The sequence below is a fragment of the Oreochromis aureus genome, linkage group 1 (assembly GCF_013358895.1).
Source record: "Oreochromis aureus strain Israel breed Guangdong linkage group 1, ZZ_aureus, whole genome shotgun sequence".
In the NCBI taxonomy this organism is placed as follows: domain Eukaryota; kingdom Metazoa; phylum Chordata; class Actinopteri; order Cichliformes; family Cichlidae; genus Oreochromis; species Oreochromis aureus.
In genome coordinates, this window is record NC_052942.1 from 17,091,231 (window position 1) to 17,103,200 (window position 11,970).

The 11,970-nt window shown below is 39.7% G+C and overlaps 1 protein-coding gene across 5 annotated transcripts in view; it reads left to right on the forward strand.

Annotated features, from left to right (window-relative positions):
- Window positions 1-8,237, forward strand: part of LOC116312213 (protein diaphanous homolog 3) — a 163,534-nt gene extending 155,297 nt beyond the window's left edge. For all 5 annotated transcript variants that reach the window (XM_039609251.1, XM_039609274.1, XM_031729576.2 and 2 more), the window contains one exon: window positions 7,547-8,237. In XM_039609251.1, the coding sequence (XP_039465185.1) occupies window positions 7,547-7,920 (374 nt within the window). In that variant the 3' untranslated portion in view covers window positions 7,921-8,237. The remainder of the gene's footprint in view (window positions 1-7,546) is intronic.
- The last annotated feature ends 3,733 nt before the right edge of the window (window positions 8,238-11,970 follow it).

Consider the following 11,970-nt stretch of genomic DNA (forward strand, 5'->3'; position numbering starts at 1 on the left):
CCCTTTAAAAGACTGGCTGGGGGACTTTGGCACATGACTCACATTTGTTTCACCATACGACTCTTAAATGTAGCTCTCCTTGGCACATCTCATTGTGTTGTGCAAAGTCATAGCCTTCTAGAGTACGGTGCGCACAATCCCATCCTCACAGATAAAATGGTAAGCCTTTTTTTTCCTTTCTTTTTATACCATTTGTATTCCTAAGTGGTAATGCACAACTGTCCATTAGAGTACGAACGAAGTAAGAAGGGTTATTTTGTGAGCCAGGTTTTTCACCCCTTTTCCTCCATTCAATCAGTTTTGCTTTTCTGAATTTGTTTTATTTGTACTATGAGTCATAGCAACTCTACTTTCACACCTCAAGTGTGCTGATTGCTGGCAGAGATGCAGCAAAACACACACCTAGTCTCATCTTCTGTTATATACACTGAAGATGTCTGAAAAGTTCTGCAAGTTCTGGGTGGCTGTAGCTCAGGAGGTAGAGCAGGTCACCTACTGATCGGAAGGTTGGTGGTTCGATCCCTGGCTCCTCCAGTCTGCATGTCAAGTATCCTTGGGCAAGATACTAACCCCAACTTGCTCTCCGATGCGTCCATCGGAGTATGAATGTGTGCGAATGTACTTAGTAAGCACTACGTATAGATAAAGTGCTTGTGAGAATGGGTGTGATTGGGTGAATGAGGCATGTTGTATACAGCGCTTTGAGTACTCCGTGAGAGTAGAAAAGCGCTATATAAGAATCAGTCCATTTACCATTTACCAAAAGTTTTGTTCAGTGTTACCGGTTCCACCATGAATGACTGGTTAATCCACACAGAACAATTTAAAAATGACTTATAGGAGGAGGGAATTTTTCTTTTCCATTTACTTAAATTTACCTAAGATTTTGAGAACCGAAGAGCTCAAGAAGGAGGTCAGTAGGACTTTTTACACCTTGCCATAGGTGTTCTTACTCGGGAAGGATATCATATAGGCTTCTCATGTTGATAGCTTAGCTGTATCTGCTGGCAATCTGACACTTTGGAATTTGGCAGCCTTAATACAATTTATTTATTTATTTTTGCAGATTTCTTAATGGCACAGTTTAATATGCTATACTACAGCCAGTGTTTCAGTCTTTTAACAAAATGGCATTCAAAGCTTTTTCTCAATTTGTATTCGGGGAATTTTCATAATGATAAAAACCATTCTGCTGCCAGATTGTTGTAATTGTATGGAGTTTCATGCCGGGACACAATTTGATAGCAGAAATGTTAAAAGATTTTCCACGCTCTTTGTTTCATTTACAGCTTTTTGCTTTCTATGTAAACACAGGCGGGAATATTCTGCCAGTATCACTGCAGTCAAATGATATAAGGTTCAAAGGACTGACTCACATGGTACATAGACTTAAGTGTATAATTCTTTTTTTTGGTCTTCAAATTACAAATAAGGAGTGTATTGAAATAGAGCTTTCATAAATAACAGGTAATTATGTAAAATCATTGTTTGATTATCTATGCTGTCATGACAATTCTGGTACAAATACATTGTGATTTAGATAGCGTTCATACATTAAGGCTTAATAATTATGTTTGCTTCTGATGACGTAGTTGTTGCAGAGGCAGACGGGGAATTGAAAACCGTTTGTAATTGGCTGGTAGATCTAAAACTCACTGGACCAACGAAAGCAAAGCTTTTTTTCCCCTTTTAGGCCTAGTAGAAAAAGCAAAACAAAAAAAGTCGTACTCATTTCCTGATGGGGTCGGAAGGACCTATTTTTAAGCTCTTGCATGCACAAATAAATATGTCAGTTACAGTTAACAGTATAGTTAAAATCTTGAACACCTGGCAAAAGATATAAAATAAGCAGGAGGGTGGGTTAAGTTGTGTTAGTGAATTGGTAGTTATATGTTCTTAAACTTGTGTTTTCAAGTGACTTCTGCTACCTAAAGATCCTACTTTCAGGAAGCTGAGGAGTAGCACTGGCGACTGCTGCTATTATTTTTTTTAATTCAGATGGCATAAATGATAAGTATTTAGTTTCTAATACGGTTTTTATCATGTTCTGACACGGTAATCACACATCCTAGTATAACTAGACTGTGTACGGAAACTGAAAAATTGAGTATCTCTGTTCTGAATGAAGAAATATTGTTCTAAGAAACATTTTGACACACTGAGACGATTTCTGTTCTTATGTTGTTATAAACACATGACAGCAAAACATGGCTACAATAACAGTGACAAACTGATCTCACTGCTGTGGAGGAGATAATATATAACTGCTCAAAAAGTCTGATGTTTGAACCCCTCAGCCATAAAACGCTGGGCGGATGGGCTGGCCTCATGGACACCGACTATACCCTACACTACCCTGTGCTAGACTATACTCTGCTGTACTGTACAAAGAATCTGCAACACAAAAGTCAGTCATGTTTCATTGTAGGACTGAAAGTAAAGCCACCAGTGCATTTTAACCATTCGATTTCCAAGTGATATGCCTAATTCTGCTTTTGTCTCTCATCTTTTCGATGGAAATTTCCAATAGATAAAACAGAGCTGGTCACTTTCAGTTCATTGTGGCTGCTCTTAAGACACTGAGGCTATATATCCACATATTCAAATGTTTTTATTTTAAAGCTAAATTTGTTTGGATATAGATGAGCATTTTAGCAAACATTCAGAAATAATCTGCAAGTAAACTCACATTACATGACCGTTCTTATACATGACCAGTGTAAAGAGGACACAGACGGTTGGTTGCTTGAAGGAAATGCTATGGAAGACACAGCGATGCCAAAAAGATCAGAGATTTCTTGTTGACATGGAGGTGGAAAGTAACCAGAGTACAATAGCAGTGGAAAACACAGTAAATACAGCAACATATTAGACAACTACAGGTCAGCAAGAAAAATCAATAATGACAAATTATTAGTAGTATTTATACAAAATGTTTTTTGGAAAAAATGTGCTTTTGTTTGATTATGTAACCAAAGTCATACGCCGTAAAGTGGCCCCAAATGCAGAGATTTAGATTTAAAATGGAAAGGGTGGAAAAAACAAAAAAACAAACCATCTAGCCATGTTTTGATTTATGACGGCTAAAGAAGTGTGTATTTGATCTTGCTAACTTCAACTTGTTGTGTCAGTCACTCCGTGGAGAGAAAAAGTCACTTCACTGTCTGTATTTTTCTAAGTCTGCATGACTGCTCTCTTCTTAAAGTGATCAAATACAGCAAACTTCATAAGAGTGGAGAGACAGGGAGGGAGTGAGAGATGAGAGGAAAGGCTCATCTGCATCTGTATTTGAAGTGGCAAATGCAAATGGACCAAATGATCTGACAAGAGAAAAATGTGAATTCCTCTCTGCAGCTATTTGCAGATGGAGAAAAAAAATCTCTGTTTTCTCTATTGGACGGGGCCTTTTACATTTCGACAAAATGCCATCCTATCAGACATGTAATAAACCACCATGGTTCCATCTTGAAATTCCCAGTGATATTTTCAAACGATTTAGAGCAGCGATTAGTCTGTTTCGTTTGAGATTTTGCTTGTCTTATGCTGAAACAGAACCAGTGTCAGTAGCTGGGAAAAAAGGCTTTGGGCTCTGAGACTCACAGTTTAAAGACACATTTTACAGCAAAGCCGAGAGCGAAAAGGCACAACACACTCAGTCTGCCAGCTCTTTTATCGTCATTTTTGAACAGTTTTTCTTCTCCGTTCTGCCTTCAAGCAGACTAAAGGACGGCGTTGGACCGAGGACTGTGATAGACTGCTGGTTTAGCGCTGTGTTTATGGTTGACACTCTGGAAAATACCACTCTCCAGGCTTTCTCATCTGTTCAGTTTTGCTCCAATCTCTTAACACCTCTTGATGTTGATGAGTTTATTACCACAATGGTGTCAGTTTAGCTTTAACAGTGCGAAAAAGTGAAAGACAGGTGAGCACTGCTGCAGCCCAGACTTCACTTTCTGTCTCAGAAGCCTCAGAGTTGCTCCTTCTTTTTCAAACGTCGACAATCCAGAAGCAGGAAAGAAGTGAATAAATGCTTACCTGCATCAGCACCGAACATAAACGCAGCAAATGATCTTTCATGAGGAAATGTGCTTTCTTTTGTGTTGCCATCTGCCAGTGGAAGGAAAGAATACCTCTCCTGCTCTTTCATTATATTTCACTGTGAAAGCTTTCTAACAAAGTAGTTTGACATTAAGGTGTGAAGATGAACTTCTAAGTATGGACTGCTGTATTGGTGCTCTTTCAACACACAGTCCAAAACCCAAGTTCAAACATTGGTTTAATATGTTCTGCCTCCATATGTGACGTCAAAGGTGTCGGAAACCGCCACCGTGGCTTCACAGAGGAAAGTACTTAGTAGAAATAGAAAAGCTCTGTGTAAATAGCAGACAACACACTGTTTCACTTTTTAACTTAAAAGTGGCATTTACCAGCTTATTATTTGACAAAAACCACACAGTAAAAAAGCTGCTGGCTTGCAATGGCTCCTGGTCAAAGACAATAACTGAAGAAAGAAGCTTTTTTCTTACAAGGACATGTAACCATTTAGTGTTCGAAGTGCTGGATTTTAAAACTGAGGTGAATTATGCCCAGTAGCAGGTGAGCGGGTGCTGAAAGGTTGAGAGGGCCTGTGTTCGAGTCTGCCCTGGACCATTTTCTCAGTGCCATTCCTCCCTGCTCTCTCCCTACTTCTCTACTGTTCTACCCTAAATAATGCCCAGTGGCCAAGATTTAGGAAAAAGTGCATAGCTCAAAAATACTAACGCCTGAATTATAATATCAACATAGAGTCTACGATACACAGCATGCATAGGTCGCAAAAGCTGATGGGGTATTTATACCTGTGCAGGCTGCATCGAAGGTGATGTGTATTTACATTTCTGGGGAGGTTTGCATGAAGAAACCAAATAGGGTTTTGGAACGGTTTTGCTGTAACAACGTATCGACATGGATGTAACTGTGTTAAAGTAACAGAAGCATTTTTATCAGAGTGTGTCCTTGTATGTGATCAGAGTGGAAAAAGCTTTATGAAGCCTTTTGTGGCTCCTGAGGCAGCAGATCAGAATCTAATCATGTATCGCAGTAATATCACTTAGATCAGTGTCACTTAGCACCAAAGTTCAGTCCGAGACCTCTCATATCTGCTGGTGGCTATACTGCACACCTGAATTCATACCTGAACTGTTCACAGTGGAGTTGCAGCCTGGTGTATGTAGGCTGAAGCTTTTTTATTATTTGAAAGTCATTGAGTGCAATGCTTAATTAATTGTCTTACTAATAATGATGTGGCATTTATCCTGAGTATGTTGCGTACTAAAGTACACTAACCATCTTTTATATCTAATTGCACATCACGTAGCTAATCCATATTTGATGGTGTGAGAAGGATAAATTCACACCTCTACCATCACAAGCATGTGTTCAATAAAAGACGACAGTTTTGTCTTTGAATTCCTTGACGATCCAGAGCAGCGATTTCGATTAAAATTCTGCTTGACTAGTTCTCCTGTACAGCCTTTGTCAGTTGTTGGTTAAAGGAGTGCTACCTGGAAGATGAGACATATTTTACATCTCTCAGACGTGTTTTACAGCTTAGATGAAGGCATATGTTGAGAAGCTAGCAAGGCTTCAAAGGAAGGGGCAGCGAGGTGTCACAGGCAGGCAGACTGAGAAGAAACTGAACTTGCCAGCACTTTGATCATGTTCACCACTAAAGGCCAAGGCCCTGTTAGGGAGAAGAGAAATGCACTTTTGGATAAGAGGTCTTATTCAAGTGTGGGGTTTCTTCATTTCTTTTTGAAGTGTAAATGTATATGTATCGAAACAGCATTTTGTACTCCAGTCAGTATGTGGTTTTCATAAGTAATTTAGGCTCCATGCAGAGCTGAAAATAATTAAATGCTAATACATGTTAAAATGAATGTAAATTCAAAGATTGACATTTTGTCACACTCGACGTGTGATAATAATCCCATCCGTGTTGCTTTTCGTGACAGAAACGGCCTCAATTTGAGATTAAGCTAAAGTGTAAACAAGATATCAAAATGCAAATAGTTTATTACAGAAGTGATCACTTTCCCAGCATCAGCTCCGAATCTGTGAGCGCCGCTTTTAAGGGAAACAAGTGTTTCCTTTCAAGAGGGGGGCATCGCTAAGTAGAGAGAAGCAGACAGGGTGGGTGTAGCTGATGCACTTTTTAGGGGGAGGACAGAGAAACAGGACGTGATTGGGAAATTGTGGAGCAAAAAGTATCAGCAGTGGGAAATAATTGTCATCTGTTGCAAGTTAGACTGCTACAACAGGAAGATAGCGCAAAAAGGGTCAGATAATGAGAGGAGACTTGCATTTTCAGCTGTGTTAAATGTTCAATCACAGCAAGCAAGACGAAACACTCTACTCTGTTCCTCCTTTTAAAGTCGCCCACTGCCTCTTGTTTGCCTAACAGGTTTTTTTGTGAACGTAACAGCGTGTGTTTGTGTGTGCGCGAGTGCGAACGTTGACTTTCTTTCCTTAATATTGCAGTCGCTTCCTTCTTGTCTGCTCCCTTTCCTCCCTTTATCCTTATTTATTTGTCAGAGGTTGTGTTCAGGGACGTTCCTTGTCATTCGTCAGCTCGGCCCATAAAACACACTGTCATGACTGACTGGCCACGCTCCAAACTCATTACCGATTGGCTGACAGAGCGGGTCGCTCTGTTCTGCTCTGCTGTGTTTGACTCCTGTTTGCCAGACATTTCAGGCTCAGGAAACTTTAAATGCGGCGGTGTCTTTCCTCGCGCCACTCCTCTCAGCCTCACACTCAAGGTCACATGAATATGGATTTGCCCTCTCCTTCCAGCGCGCACATACTGATGATGAAGTCTAAGATCTACTCAGAAGGATTATAATTCAGAACGTAGGTCTGATCTTGGCATCTGGGCGTTGCTCTGTTCCACTGTCTGCCTGGGAATGTGTTTTAAGGAATAAGAAAGATGAAGAGGACAAGTGCCGGAGCAGAGAGCCGAGATGAAGAGCAGAGGAAGGAGAATGGATGATGATGGTAGAATCAGGGGAGGTGAAGCTGGGTGGGAGGGTGTCGTGCAAGGGGGGTGAGACTAGGAGATTGGAAAAAAGGGCAACATACAATGTTATTGAGTTCCTGTTGTGGTTGATCAGCCATATCCATTTCATCATGCTGAGCTGGCTTTGTGCCAGAGTACTGCAGAAACTTCAGTCTCATCAGTGAGAGTATGTCGATACGAACAGACTAACAGTGCAACCTCTTGTGTATGTATGTAATTTGTTTTGCATGTGTAATTGTTTACTAAACTGCTTTTATTACTTCCTAACTTCTTTTATTTCATAATTTCGTGTTTCGCTGCATCGCCTGACTTTCTATTTTCTCATCGCTCGCCTGCTTTTGCCGCTTCTCTGTGGCTTGCTTGTAATTTAATCTGTAATCTGATTAACCTCCTTGCTCCCATTCATTTAATGTGTCAGTCACGCATCACCCTCTTCTCCCTCATTCTCATAGTTGTGCTCACTGCTTTGTCTCTGTTTTTCACTCGCAGAAAACAACAAGGCACCTTTACAAAGGTCTCGCTCTCGGCAGAATATAAATGCGAGTTCAGCGGCGGTGAAAGCTCCCTCTGCCCGGGAGGCCCATAACGAGTCTGAGAGCCATCCATCTGCAGCCAGAGCCAAAGCTGCTGTGGGTTCAGAGTCGGGCCGCGGGTACAGGAACGTGGCGGGTCACGGCTATGGGCCGGACAGAGAGAGGGTGGTGGAGAGAGTTAAAGCGACCGAAAAAGAGATGGAGGTTGGCACAAGGAGCGCGGGAACTCCAGCCTTCCAGTCATCCTCCTTTAGTCCCACAGTGAGCAGCTGTGGCACCAATGGAGAGTCAGATGTAGAGGCACTCCTCGCCAAACTAAGAGCCTTGTGAGGGTCATTTCTTATATTTGAAAGAAAATATATATATATATATACATTATTTTATATACAGCATATAGTACGTTTCTGCCCACACATTTAAATATACTCTGATTATAACCTTAAAGGTCATAATCAAAAGCTCTGTTAAGAAGAGGAAATGTAAATAAATAGCTGGGCAACTAAATAATAGCTATGCATTTGTTTAGAAACGGTAATGAATTCATGGACCATGTTTTTAAGGCTCAGTGGTACAAAAAAAAATAATTTTCTGGCAGATGGAGCACAGAAAGCTGATCGCACTTTGGCCTGCCCAATGTCCTCAGAGGTTATTTCTTGAAAAACTGATTGTGATTCATTAGGAATACTGAAGCGTATTAGTTGATTACATTATAGTTCAAAAATGAAAATGCACCCAAATAGATTCTGCCGTCTTTATCTGATCCTCCTCTGTGTGCCGCCATTAACATTTATAAATTCCAAAGAATATAACAGCTTTTCCTCTGAAAGCTGCAGATGCCATGTTGCTAAGCATTTTTTTTTTGTAAACCATAAAAAATGTTTAAAAACAAACTTTAATCGCATTTGCATTTTTACATCTTTATCATATGTCTTGTCCTGTCTGTATTTATGTACCACATTAGTCAAGTACAATTCAAAGTTTCAAACTTGCATTTGTTTGTATAACTTTTGGGTTTTATTTTTTTATGTTTTCCTTTCTTTCTTTCTGTTCTTTATAAGTTCTTTTTGTTTCCACTCCCTATGTGTTAATGGTCTGTCTCTGTGTTTATAAATGTTTTAATACTTACGAGTTATGCCACGATTGCGCTTCCACAGGTCCTAATATTAGATTTTGTTAGAGTTTGGTGGTACTGGACTGTTTTTTGGTCTCTGTGTATTTTCTAGTGAATGTAAGTCTTCAGAAAAGGGAACAAACTTTGATCCAAAATATGGCACAAAGCACCAGAATGTGTTTTTTTTTTTTTTCTTCTGCATTGCAACTGAACTTACTTAACCATACTTGTTATATCTCTATCTGTATTCCTAATTTTTGTAGACATATTTGCAATAAAAAAAGTAAAAAATGTGTTTTTATATTTATTTTGTTTTATAATTTATATTATTATTTTGGCATGCTGTCATTGCCTATGTGGCTGTTATTGTTGTTTTTTATTTTATTGAAATAGTTTTTTGTTGTTGTTGTTTTTTACATTTTTGGTTGTAGTCCACATAAATGCAGAAAGTTGTTTGTCCATCCTAAATTAATATAGCAGGACAAAATGCTCTAGAAACTTCCCAGTTTTAACTGTCTTTATTAGAAGGTGCACATAGCCTAACCAAAGCCTTAGTGAGACCATTATAGCTTCAGAGGCTCAGATCATACGTAGCCAAAGTAATCACAGTCATCCAAGCATTTTCTGTTCGTTCTTGTTTTTCTTGTAGCTACCTGTACAATTTCTCTGTAAGTCTACTTTGCTATCCTGCCGAAGTCCTTGTAGTCTGGACACACATTCTCCATGCAGCCCAAAACATACGACTGCAATTGTTGAGTTTATCAAATGTGAATGTAGTTTGCACAAAACACGCGGCCACCACAGTCCTACCTTATACAGGCCAGTGTCCACCTGGGAGGGAATATTCAAAGTGTCACGTGGCTCTTTTTAGATGTACAGTGGTGTTATTGGCCTACGAATGGTAAAAATGTCAAATATATTCCTCTTTTTCAGATTTCCATTAATGTTAGGTTTTTTTCTAAAATGTATTGCCTTGGTCTGACATAGTACAAATTGATGAGGCTACAGTAAGCAGTCTCCTTGTAGAAGTGAATGGACGAATGGATAGTTGCATGAAAAAAAAAGTACACCCTCTTTTATTCTTAAGGTATTTTTTTAAAAAAAAGGTCTTTAGCAAGTCTTAAATTAGATAAATACGTTTTTAGATGAAAAACAACATGTGACAGATTTATTTAACAAAAACAACATTCAGAAGCAGTTTGTAAAAAGAACTAAGCACATCCTTTCTGCTTCCATATCAACAGGATAAGTAGCACCCAGGTGCTAAAAATCAAATGCACTCGGATACAGTAACTGATCGTCAAGTGTGAGCACCTCTATAAAAGCAGAAATTTAGCAGTTTGCTCGTCTGGAGTATTCAGGTGTGTTAACAAAATGTGAAACAGCAAAGCCATCAGAGGTTTTCTTAGAGAAACAATAGTTGCTGCTCTTCAGTCTAGCAAGGATTTTAAGGACACTGCCAACAAAAGTCATTCTATAACGAGAACAGTTTATTCACAAGTGGAAAACGCTGAAGACAGTTGCCAGTCGTTTCAAGAGTGGCCGTCCCAGCACATTCAAACCAAGGTCAGACTACAATGTTCAGTGGGAGGGGAAAAAAATAAGCGCTATATCTCAGACTCTGCAGTCCCCTGTTTGCTTGCTAAAGTATATAACAGTACGATTAGAAAAAGACTGAACGTGTGGTTTGTTTGGAAGGGTTGCCAGGAGAAAGCCTCTTTTTCTTTAGGAAAAAAAAACATGCAGCACAGCTCAGGTTCGCAAATGTCTTGATGCATGCTCGATCATCCAGGTAAGGAAATCCCAAAAAGTTGATTCTGTTCATCTGGACATAGCGTTGGGGAAAATCATGTTTTTGGGGTTAGGTTTGCAAAGTTTCATCTGAACAAACCACAAGATTTCTGGAACAGTCACCTGTAGCTCCACCATGTCCACCCTGATCTCTGCACATCAAAGTATTCTGGAGTCAATGCGAGGCCATTTGCTTGTCTGAAATTGGGACATGCAATAGGACAACGATCTCAAGCACAGCAGAATGGCTGAAAAATGAAAAGTGTCGAAATGGCTCAAAGTCCAGACGTCAACCTGACTGAAATTCTGCAGCGGCACCTTAAGAGAGCTGTGCATAAACAAATGCATGTAAACCTGAAGCATCTTTGTAAAGAAGAGGGGACCAAAATTCCTTAACAAGACTGAGAGACTCATAAAGTCACACAGAAAACAATGTAAGTCCGTGCATTCTGGGCATTTGGCTACATAATAACACCCTAAAACAAAAATAGGTTCTACATAAATACACCACAAATTAAATCAAAAGTCCCACAATAAACTGAGCAGAGACAGAACTGAGAAATGAAGGGAAAGAGAGCTCTGCTGACCAGTTAACCCACCATCTGACAAGGTCTGTTTGCTGTAGCCTGCCAGCTGGTGAATACCTTCAGCACCGTGAGCAGCACAACTGTCCCCATCTGGAGAAGAGCCAGAGACAAACATCTCCCCAGTGATGCAATCAGCCATTTGGGAAAGCAAAGCAGGTGCTTGCCAAGCTCCACCAGTGGCCTTGATTTAGCTTTAGCTGGCTGTAGAATGCTTTTCACTGAGTGGTTTAAAATCAAACCAAGGTCTTTTTTTGTAGTTCTCTGCAAGAATGTAAGAGCAATAGCCTGCTACCTCAGTGTCAGGTTATTGTAAAATGCATGCTTCAGTAGAAAACTCGTTTGTATTTTTACCCCTTTTTCTTTCCAATTCCACTGAGGACTGCATCTATCTTGGTGTTACATACTTTTTGTTAAGGTTCTCGCTTTTTATTTTGATCTCGGGGATGTGTGTGGGTGTTCTCTATATTTCCAGACGATGCGCCATGATTTTAGTATAGATAATTAATGTGCTACAAACATGAATCTGATTTACAAGTGATTCTGCTTCTTAAAATAGATGTAACCGATGTGTATTTTTGTTTCATTCTTAATAAATTCAGCTTCAATTGATATATTAATCCACAAACGCAAATCTGAAATACTCAGAAGTTAATTAACTTATCAGGCCTTAATTAAATTGTAAGGTAGGTCAGCCTAAATAAGAAGTGATTAGACTCCCGAAGCCTTTGGCAACACTCAGTAGTCCCTGGCTCTTAAGAACTGGATCCAACATCAAGTCCTGAAGTTAACTATTGCCTACAAATCAGGGCTGGTGTGTATAATGCACCACGGGTCAATATTTTTATTTGACCTGCAGACTTCTGCTGTGCAGGTGAATACATCAACAACATT